This window comes from Scyliorhinus canicula, chromosome 13 (assembly GCF_902713615.1).
Source record: "Scyliorhinus canicula chromosome 13, sScyCan1.1, whole genome shotgun sequence".
NCBI lineage: Eukaryota > Metazoa > Chordata > Chondrichthyes > Carcharhiniformes > Scyliorhinidae > Scyliorhinus > Scyliorhinus canicula.
This window is the reverse complement of record NC_052158.1, coordinates 5,937,967-5,949,780: the sequence shown is the minus strand read 5'-3', so window position 1 is coordinate 5,949,780 and position 11,814 is coordinate 5,937,967. Positions and strand designations below refer to the sequence as shown.

The 11,814-nt window shown below is 51.9% G+C and overlaps 1 gene segment (V, D, J or C); it reads right to left on the bottom strand.

Moving 5' to 3' along the window:
• Nucleotides 1–2,051: 2,051 nt before the first annotated feature.
• LOC119976294 lies at nt 2,052–11,175 on the bottom strand. The segment is given in 3 exon segments: nt 2,052–2,277; nt 5,755–6,132; nt 10,944–11,175. Coding segments are annotated over 3 exon segments (438 nt in total).
• Between the last annotated feature and the right edge of the window lie 639 nt (nt 11,176–11,814).

Genomic DNA, 11,814 nt, shown 5'->3' with positions numbered 1-11,814 from the left:
CTCCCCCACACTCAGTAACTCCCCCTCCCCCACACTCAGTAACTCCCCCTCCCCCACACTCAGTAACTCCCCCTCCCCCACACTCAGTAACCCCCTCCCCCACACTCAGTAACACCCCCTCCCCCACACTCAGTAACATCCCCTCCCCCACACTCAGTACCTCCCCCTCCCCCACACTCAGTAACTCCCCCTTCCCCCCCACACTCAGTAACACCCCTCCCCCACACTCAGTAACTCCCCCTCCCCCACACTCAGTAACTCCCCCTCCCCCACACTCACTAACTCCCCCTCCCCCACACTCAGTAACTCCCCCTCCCCCACACTCAGTAACACCCCCTCCCCCACACTCAGTAACACCCCCTCCCCCACACTCAGTAACTCCCCCTCCCCCACACTAACTCCCCCTCCCCCACACTCAGTAACTCCCCCTCCCCACACTCAATAACTCCCCCTCCCCCACACTCAGTAACACCCCCTCCCCCACACTCAGTAACTCCCCCTCCCCCACACTCAGTAACACCCCCTCCCCCCACACACTGAGTAACTCCCCCTCCCCCCACACTCAGTAACTCCCCCTCCCCCACACTCAGTAACACCCCCTCCCCCACACTCAGTAACACCCCCTCCCCCACACTCAGTAACTCCCCCTTCCCCCCACACTCAGTAACACCCCTCCCCCACACTCAGTAACTCCCCCTCCCCCACACTCAGTAACTCCCCCTCCCCCACACTCAATAACTCCCCCTCCCCCACACTCAGTAACACCCCCTCCCCCACACTCAGTAACTCCCCCTCCCCCACACTCAGTAACTCCCCCTCCCCCACACTCAGTAACACCCCCTCCCCCACACACTGAGTAACTCCCCCTCCCCCCACACTCAGTACCTCCCCCTCCCCCACACTCAGTAACTCCCCCTCCCTCCCCCACACTCAGTAACTCCCCCTCCCCCCCCCCCACACTCAGTAACTCCCCCTCCCCCCCCCACACTCAGTAACTCCCCCTCCCCCCACACTCAGTAACTCCCCCCCCCCCACACTCAGTAACTCCCCCTCCCCCCCCCCACACTCAGTAACTCCCCCACCTTCCCCCACACGAAGAAGCCCCTGAAGTGTTGGCCTTTGCCTGTTTACATTAGATCTTTCCAAGTTACCTACTCAGCAATTATTCCATATTGGAATTGGGTTGTTCCCAAAATGAAATCAGTGTGTGGGACTCAATAAGCCTCAAGAATAAAAGGTCAGTGATTACCCTCTGTCGGGATTGCTCTTGTTTCCTGCATTGACAGGATGTGGGCATCGCTGGTTCGACCAGCATTTATTGTCCATCCCTAATTGCCCCTTGACAAGGTGGTGCTGAGCTGCCTTCTTGAAGCCGCTGCAGTCCCTGAGGTGTAGGTACACCCACCGTGCTGTTAGGGAGGGAGCTCCAGGATTTGGACCCGGCGACACTGAAGGAACGGCCGATATATTTCCCAGTCAGGATGTGGAGTGACTTGGAGGGGAAGCTCCAGGTGGCGGTGATCCCAGGTATTTGCTGCTCTTGTCCTTCTAGATGGTGGTGGCCGTGGGTTTGGAAGGTGCTGCCTGAGGAACCTCGGTGAGTTCCTGCAGTGAATCTTGTCGATGGTGCACACGGCTGACACTGTCCATCGGAGGTGGAGGGAGGGAACGTTGAAGGTGGTGGATGGGGTGCCAATCAAGCGGGGCTGCTTTGTTGATTAACGTACACTTTATGGGCCTTGCTGACTCACATTATTCACGTACGCAGTTCCAGATTGAGTAAAACAGGCAAGGAGGCCCAATGTGGTTGGAAACCATCTTGGGTAGAACAGGGGAGATACAGGGGCAAAGGAGGGATTTGTAATCAGCTGCTGGAAGACATCAGAGCTGTTATTGAGAGGTGAGGCCATTCATTCTCCCTTCGAATAGCTCTAAAACAGGAACTCAGTGTAAAACTCACCAGTATTACTGATGTGCTTGGTGATGGGTGAAGACAGTGTTTTGTGCGACACCTCGCAGCTGAAGATGGAGCCTCTGATCCAATGGGATGTATCGATGACCAGTTTGCTGATCTTTGAGTAGGTGCCATTGCCCGACAGTAGGGAAGCAGAGTGGGAGACCCCCGCCTGGACCGGGTCGCCGTCAACGTGCCAGGAAATGGAAATGTCCGCCGGGAAATAGTTCTCCGCCACGCACAGCAGCGAAATGTTCTTCTGCTGGAAAATGTCCTCGGGGTGCGGATTGTGGAAGTGAATCAGTGGCGCCGATGACACGGGGGCTGAAATGGAAGTGAAAACCAGCGGCTCAACCAACCGTGGGAGGAGATGTAAATACAACCGGAGGCAAATATTGATGACACAGGTTAACCGCGCCAACTCAGGTTGATCTCTTGTGTTCAAGATCGTATTAGCTTATTGGACAGAATTCACTAGCCTTTCCGGCAAGTGGGGTTCGCCAGTCCCGCCCCCCCCCCCCCCCCTCCCCGAGGTCAAAGGTTGTTTCGGGGTTAGCTGCATTTTCCGGCCCCTCCCCCTCCGTGACAGGGCTGAAAGTTTCTAACCATTTAACCTCTATTAAACCTGGGCCCTCCTGATAGCTTTGGGGGGTAAACATGCTGCCTGTACTGCACCACTTCAGATCAAATAGTGAACCGAAAGCGACCTGGGTGTCCTTGTTCATAAGTCACCAAAAGCTAACATGCAGGCTCAGCAAGCGATTCGGAAGATAAGTAGTCCTTTGTACTCTATTGCAGGAGGATTTGAGTACAGGCGTGCGGAAGCCTTGCTGCAATTGCATCGAGCCTTTGTGAGACCGGGCCTGAAGTATTATGTGTGGTTTGCACTTGTCTTAGAGAGAGGGCAACAGTGTTCAAAGAGCCTGATTTCTGGGGTGGCTGGATTGTCCTTTGAGGAGAGATTGAGGAGACAGGGCCTGTGTTTTTTGTAGAATGGGGGGGTGATCACATCGAAGCGTACAAAATTCCCATCGAGTTCGACAGGATAGATGCAGTAAGGATGTGTCATCTGGCTGGGGAGGGTGTGTGTGTGTGCGTGAGGGGGGGGGGGGGGGGGGGTGGTGGTCTCGAACCCAGGGACCCAGTCTCAGAATTAGGGAGCAGGCTATTTAAGACCGAGGTGTGGGGGAGGTTTGTCACTCAGAGGGTGGTGAATCTTTGGAAACCTCGGCTCATGAGGGCTGTGGAGGTCAGACATTGAGTGTGACAGAGATTGATTCTAGATATACATAGAATTTACAGTGCAGAAGAAGGCCATTCGGCCCATCGAGTCTGCACCGGCTCTTGGAAAGAGCACCCTACCCCCTACCCAAGGTCAACACCTCCACCCTATCCCCATAACCCAGTAACCCCACCCAACACTAATTTTGGACACTGAGGGCAATTTATCATGGCCAATCCACCTAACCCGCACACCTTTGGACTGTGGGAGGAAGCCAGAGCACCCGGAGGAAACCCACGCACACACGGGGAGGATGTGCAGACTCCGCGCAGACATTGACCCAAGCCGGAATCGAACCTGGGACCCTGGAGCTGTGAAGCGATTGTGCTAACCACAATGCTACCATGCTGCCCTGGAAGATATGGAAGATATCGAGGAATATGTAGATAGTGCAGGAAAATGGCATTGAGGGAGAAGGACAGCCATGATCCTGATGAATTACGGAGCCGGCTCGAGGAGCCTTTCCACTAGGCTTTCGCCCACCACAACCGCTCTGTAATTTAACGATGGGGTGGATAATGCCCAGGCTGGCCAACCAAACCTTGCATCAGTTGAAACCCTTAAGTGGCTTATTATTGACCTCTTGAGGGCCGTTTCCCATCCAACCTCAATTTTCAAGCTGGTGGGAAGAGTTCAGGAGGTCTGAAAATTAACCGTGATCAGGCCTAATAAGGGAAGGTGGGGTTGGGGGAGAAGGACTTCCATCAGCAGCCTCCGTTTAACATGAGGTATCTCCCAAAAAAGGTCAAAGCCGAATGGAGGCTCCCTTACACCATCCCTAGCCCCTCCACCGACACACAAAACAATCCCCTGCCACCCATCCCCCAGGGCCTCACTGCCCCTCCCTGCCCTGAGACCCCCAAAACTTACCGAGTGGACTGCCGGGAGTTAGGCCCCGGACTGCTTGCAGTACCCACCCTGTCCACTGTAGCTTCTGGCGCTGCAGGACTGAGAGACATGTCCGTTCAGATAGGCCAGTGGCTTTCTGAGGTGAGACCCCCTTCTAACTGAGGGACAGAAATACTGACTCCAGCCAATTAACACTCACTGGAGGGGCAGCCAGAATGGACGGGAATGTGTTTAATTTGGACTCCTGGGATGGAGGCGAGGGAAACTCCACCATCGGAAATACTAAAGGTCCGAATAGTGAAGAGGGTTATTGGTAATCTCAGCTAAGGTATGAGCCATGGCTAAATTGGTCACACTCCTGTCTCTAACCAGAGACGGTCGCAAGTTTATATTTCCCTCCAGAGACTTAACCACACAAACCCGATGTTACACACTGACAGAGAGAGACACACATATATGACGAAAAGCAAATCTCTTGTTTGTGGACAGTATCGTTCAACCCAGCACTGCGTCCCAAAGGAACGCACAATTCATTACTTCTTGACGTGAGTTTGCTTTGTGGCCAAATGGGAAGTTAATGCTTGCACTGTAAGGGCTGACAGAGTGTAAATTCCAATGAGCAACCTTTTAATGTGGTTTGGCTGGCAATGACTGATGACGAATGTTGGCCAGGACTCTGGGAGGATTCTGGGAGAAACTCGCTCCACTCACTCCACTGTCCTCATGTGTTGAATTTGTGTCAGATGGACAGGGATAAAAGGGAGACAGGGGTGAAATCCTACCGGCTTTTACATTTAGAGTAACTCCACAACCACTCCAATCGGTGCTGAAGGGGAAATAGCAGGAACAAGGGGCTCAACTTTAAATAAATTCTTATCTTTTAAAAGATAGCACCTCTGACAATGCAGTACCCCTCCTAGCACGGTCCCAAAGTGATAGATTATCACAGGATACCGACAATGCAGAAGAAGGCCATTCCTTCCATTGAGTCGGCAGCAACCGTCTGAAAGAGCAACCTAACTAGGCCCACACCCCCATCCTATACCCGGAACCGCACCTGACCATTTTGGACACTTAGAGTCAATTGATCATGGCCAATCCACCTAAGCTGCACATCTTTGGGCTGTGGGAGGAAACCGGAGCACCCGGGGGAAACCCACGCAGGTAAGGGGAGAAAGTGCAAACTCCACACAGACAATCACACAAGGCCAGAATTGAACTCGCCCCCCCCCCCCCCCCCCCTGGTGCTGTGTGGTACTGTGCCACCATGTTTGTTTTTACTCTTTTTATTTGGTCAGCATTTGTTGCCCACCCCCTAATTGGCATTGAACCGACTGGGGCAGCTCAGCCATTTTTAGGGGGGCAGTTAAAAGTCAACCACACTGCTGTGGGCCTGGAGTCAAATGTAGGCCTGGCCGGGCAACGGACGGCAGACGTCCTCGCTGAAGTGTTTTTAACGATAATCGGTGATAGTTTCCTCGTCGCCATTACGGAGACGAGCTTCTAGTTCCAGGTTTGATTGCCACGGTGGGGTTTAAACTGGTGGCCCGGAGCGCTGTCCTTAACACTTAGCACTGGGTTACGAGCCTCCTGAAATTATCACTGTCCTCATGTGTTGAATTTGTGTCAGATGGACAGGGATAAAAGGGAGACAGGGGTGAAATCCTACCGGCTTTTACATTTAGAGTAACTCCACAACCACTCCAATCGGTGCTGAAGGGGAAATAGCTGTTGGAGCTGCCGCAATAATAGCGGGCGGAATCCGCCTGTTGAAGGCCTCTTATTGTCAGGGAGAATTTCTTGTTGGCCCAGTCCTTGGTGCCGATGAATCGCTCAGTCACGACGGACGGGTAGCGAGCAGTGCTTGAACGCGGGGTCCAATAAAGAATCCACGAGATCATGAGGTCCCCCGGCTTGGCCGATCCCCAGATGAAGTGGTAGTTATCCACAGTCCTGGAGGTGAAGCAATTCAGTGTCACCGTTTCGTTCTCCCAGTGAGTCAGAGATATGGGCGATATGTAGAGAGTATCATCGCCTGCCACAAGACCTGCAGTAAAATCCACATTATTAGTAATAATAATAATAATCTTTATTGTCACAAGTTGGCTAACATTAACACTGCAATGAAGTTACTGTGAAAAGCCGCTAGTCGCCACATTCCGGCTCCTGTTCAGGTACACAGACGGAGAATTCACAATGTGTACAAATTACCTAACTTTGGACTTAGAACATAGAACATAGAACAGTACAGCACAGAACAGGCCCTTCGGCCCTCGATGTTGTGCCGAGCCATGATCACCCTACTCAAACCCACGTATCCACCCTATACCCGTAACCCAACAACCCCCCCCTCTTAACCTTACTTTTTAGGACACTACGGGCAATTTATCATGGCCAATCCACCTAACCCACACATCTTTGGACTGTGGGAGGAAACCGGAGCACCCGGAGGAAACCCACGCACACACGTGGAGGACATGCAGACTCCACACAGACAGTGACCCAGACGGGAATCGAACCTGGGACCCTGGAGCTGTGAAGCAACAGTGCTAACCATTGTGCTACCGTGATTCCTGCCTGTCGGTTACACAGGGGGCACAGGTTCAAGGCCATTGGCAAAAAGGACCAGAGAGGCAATAATTATTATTTTAACACAGTAAGTTGTCCTGAACTAAAGGAGGACCTACATTTATATAGCGCACCAGATGTCTCAAAGTACTTTGCGGCCAATGAAGACAGAAAGAAGGGTGAGTTTCTGAAGACAGAGTTTCAGGAAGAATCTAACAAGCAGGACCTCGAAATTTCTGGATTATTCCCAGTACCTGGCACTGGTAAGTATAGAAATAGGCTTGGAGAGCAGATGCAGGAATGGCTGGAGAGTTAGTGTAAGAGGGAAGGCTCCAGATGTATGGGATATCGGGACCTGTTCTGTGGGAGATAGGGGGCCTGGAGTTTCCTATTTGAAGACTCAGAGCTGTCGCTGGCATGGAAACAATCGGGTTTTACAACAGAAAAATTGACGTAAAAGCTGTACCGATCCTCCATCTGGTGGGCGGCTAGCAGGACGGCAGAGTAAAGCCCGGCTTCACCTGCAGGTACGGCCGGAGAATTGCCGGGTCTTGGCTGCACATGTGCACTGCGGCACCCTACAGCAGCTGCGACGTGCAACATGGCACTGGCCACCGCGGACCCGTCCTGCCACATACTGTACCCCAGTAACCCCCAATGACCCCCACTGCCACCCCTGGACCACCCCCCCCCCCCCACTGGTCCCCGCAGCCCTCGCCAAAGTGTCCCCTGCACATGGAACGGTGCCCCCTCCCTCACCCCCCAAACCCCCCACTCCCCCGACTGAGCTCAGTCCGCAGCCGCAATGCCAGGATCACGAAACCCAAAAAGGAGCCTTGGGGGAGGGCCTCAGGTGACGTCGCGAGGCCGTCCACACAGCGTGCGAGACGCCATTTTTCAGGGGGCGGAACATCGCGATAGCACTGCCGTCCCCGATTTTGGCGCACACGGGGATTCTCAAGCCGATCGCCGAACGCAATTTTGGCGTCGTCGTCAGGAGACTCCCGCCCAGGATCTGTCCAAACCAGACGTGTAGCACCTGAACCGAGCTCAGACCAAATTCCTCGGCAGGGCCAGGTGGTCGCCCTATTGGGGCGCAGTTCAATAAACTTGGCAGGGGTCTGGGAGGTCATAACCAAGAGGAATACCGAGGGGCAGAGAGAGTTGGGAGTGGCACTCGGTTAGGAAATAGTGAGGTGTTAGCTGGGGTGTGAGTAAGAGGGAATGGAATTAAGTCTCAATTAGGTGATCTGAACTGTGGGAAATTAAGGTTGGTAAACTGCAGGATCAGAGAGCCACATGGAGATCCAGTGGTGTGGTTTTCATGGAGATCCAGTGGTGTGGTTTTCATGGAGATCCAGTGGTGTGGTTATCTTGGAGATCCAGTGGTATGGTTATAATGGAGATCCAGTGGTGAGGTTATAATGGAGATCCAGTGATGTGGTTATCATGGAGATCCAGTGGTGTGGTTATAATGGAGATCCAGTGGTGTGGTTATAATTGAGATCCAGTGGTATGGTTATAATGGAGATCCAGTGGTATGGTTATAATGGAGATCCAGTGGTATGGTTATAATGGAGATCCAGTGGTATGGTTATAATGGAGATCCAGTGGTATGGTTATAATGGAGATCCAGTGGTATGGTTATAATGGAGATCCAGTGGTATGGTTATAATGGAGATCCAGTGGTATGGTTATAATTGAGATCCAGTGGTGAGGTTATAATGGAGATCCAGTGGTATGGTTATAATGGAGATCCAGTGGTATGGTTATAATGGAGATCCAGTGGTATGGTTATAATTGAGATCCAGTGGTGAGGTTATAATGGAGATCCAGTGGTATGGTTATAATGGAGATCCAGTGGTATGGTTATAGTGGAGATCCAGTGGTATGGTTATAGTGGAGATCCAGTGGTATGGTTATAGTGGAGATCTAGCGGTGTGGCTCTCATGGAGATCTGGCTCAAGGAAGGAAATGTTCCTGGATATATAGAATCATAGAACCAGAGAATGTACCATGTAGAAGGAGGCCATTCAGCCCATTGAGTCTACACCGGCCCCCGAAAGAGCACCCTACCTAAGTCCACATCTCCACCCTATTACCATAACCCAGCAACCCCACCTAACCTTTGGTCACCACAGGGCCAATTTAGCGTGACCAGTACACCTAACCCGCACATCTTTGGACTGTGGGAGGAAACCGGAGCACCCGGAGGAAACTCACACACACACGGGGGAGAACGTGCAGACTCCGCACAGACAGAGACTCAAGCCGGGAATCGAACCCGGGGGGGTCCCAGGTACTGTGAGGCAACAGTGCTAACCATTGTGTTCAGCAAGGGTTAGGAAGCAATGAAAGGTGGAGGGCTGGCAGTATGATTAAGGAGAAGCTTACATCCCTAAATGAGTCAAACATGGACGCTATTTGAGTAAAGCTGGGAAAGGGTAGATGATCCATTACATCGCGGGATGCATTCTTTCGGCATTGGGAAAGATAGAGAAGAACAAATCTGCGAGGAAATGACAGGAGTGGAAGAATAACTTACCCTGGGAACGTTACTTACCAAATCTAGACTGGGATAGTAATAGCGGAAGGACCGAGAGTCCCTGGCGGGTATCTGTGTTTTTATAATTCTTTCCCAGGATGGGCTATCACTGGCTTGACCAATATTTTTTATTGCCCATCCCTAATTGCCCTTGAGAAGGTGGTGGTGAGCTGCTGCGTTATGTACATATGACCATACCAACATGCGAATTAGGATCAGGAGGAGGCCACTCAGCCCCTCTAGCCTGCTCCGCCATTCAATAAGATCATGGCTGATCTGATTGTGACCTGAACCCCACATTCCTGCCGACCCCCCGGTGACCTTTCACCCCTTTGTTGATCATGAATCTATCTAATTCTGCTTTAAAAATATTCAATGATTCGGCTTCCGCCCCTTTTGAGGAAGAGTTCCAGAAACACCACCTTCTGAAAGAAATCATTTCTCCTCATCTCTGCCTTAAATGATGCCCACTTACTTTTGAATAGTGACCCCTCGTACTAGATTCTCCCACAAGCGGAAACATCCTCTCCTCAAGGCCCCTCAGGTTTGACCTGCTCATTGAATCCCTACAGTATAGAAGGAGGCCATTCGGCCCATCGAGTCTGCACGGCCCCTCCAAAGGAGCAGCCGACCTGTGCCCACTCCCCCGCTCTATTCCCACATCCTGCATATTTTTGGGCACTAAGGGGCAACTTATCATGGCCAATCCACCTAACCATTTGGACACGAAAGGCAATTTATCGTGACCAATCCAACTAACACGCACATCTTTGGACTGTGGGGAGGAAACCGGAGCACCCGGAGGAAACCCACGCAGTCACCTGAGGCTGGAATTGAACCCGGGTCCCTGGCACTGTGAGGCAGCAGAGCTAACCACTGTGCCGCTGTACAATGTTTCAATCATGTTGCCTCTTACTCTTCTGAACTCCACTAGATACAAACCTAGCCTCTCAAATCTTTCCTCATAAGACAACCCACCCATTCCTGGTATTAATCTAGTAAACTCTCTCTGAACTGCTTCTAACATATTTACACCTTGCCTTAAATAAGAAGGCCAATACTGTACACAGAATACAATACTGTACTGCCCAGGTGTGTGTGGGCAGCACGGTGGCGCAGTGGTTAGCACTGCAGCCTCACGGCGCCGAGGTCCCGGGTTCGATCCCGCCTCTGGGTCACTGTTCATGTGGAGTTTGCACATTCTCCCCGTGTCTGCTTGGGTTTCCCCCCCACAACCCAAAGATGTGCAGGGTAGATGAATTGGCCACGCTAAATTGCCCCTTAATTAGAAAAAATGAATTGGGTACTCTAAATCTATTTTAAAAAATACTCCAGATGTGTGTTCATCAATGCCCTGTTCAATTCTCTCTGGAAAGCAACAATATATAGTGGATAACAGAATTCGCCAGGAAATGCACCAGTAAGGATTAGAGTCCAGATTCTAACCCACAGTGGCAGGCCCAATATTCAGCTCATGGTTCCGAGCCGAGGGAGAATCATTCAGGTTCCTCCATCTCTGCCTCTTGGCCCAGTCAATCCTATTGACGAGTCATGTCTCCCTGTGGACCACAAGCTTAGCTGTTTCTACAGACGCAACCCTTGTCGTCGCCTGGAGTAGTCTTCAGCCGTCACCTTGTTAGAACTCCGGGGCCTTTGAGAGACGCGGAGGAGGGGGAGCGTGGGAGGGGGTGGGGAAAGAGAGGAGGGCAGCAGAATAGGAAAACAACACAAATTGAGCAGCGTACCTGCGTGGGCTGTGAGCAAGAGCAACACTTGCCACATTTTGAGAGATCTGCAGTTGAGTCCAGGGGTTTCCTTTGCAGAAGCCGTGTACGAGCCTGCTCGCAGTCAGACTGGGATTTCAAGCCCAGCTGATCTGACTGAGGGGCATTCGATCACCTTTCCAACGAGCTCAAAGCCTGGGCTGGAAGTAAGACAGAGGACTGCTGAATGTTGTCCTGCCTTCCAGTATGGTCTCACCCCCCCACCTACCCTCCCCCTTCACCCGAGGGTGATCCACTTATTGCAACAGTTGTATGTGCGGGTTAATGGTTGACTTATAAAGTATGGCATAAACTAACCAATGTTACCTTGTACAGCACATGGAAAATTCCTTCTGAAAACTGGCCCATTCATTACACTCATTGAGCTGAATAACTGTTATCCGTTTTACGCTGCATAATACGGGTGACGTTGGGCACGGTTTCTGATTTCATCACCTCGGTTAGCGATAAGACTGTGACAAAATGTCGGAAAGCCGCCCGCATTAGATAGAATAGATAGAACAGTACAGCACAGAACAGGCCCTTCGGCCCTCGATGTTGTGCCGAGCAATGATTACCCTACTCAAACCCACGTATCCACCCTATACCCGTAACCCATCAACCCCCCCCCTTAACCTTACTTTTTAGGACACTAAGGGCAATTTAGCATGGCCAATCCACCTAACCCACACATCTTTGGACTGTGGGAGGAAACCGGAGCACCCGGAGGAAACCCACGCACACACGGGGAGGACGTGCAGACTCCACACAGACAGTGACCCAGCCGGGAATCGAACCTGGGACCCTGGAGCTGTGAAGCATTTATGCTAACCACCATGCTACCGTGCTGCCA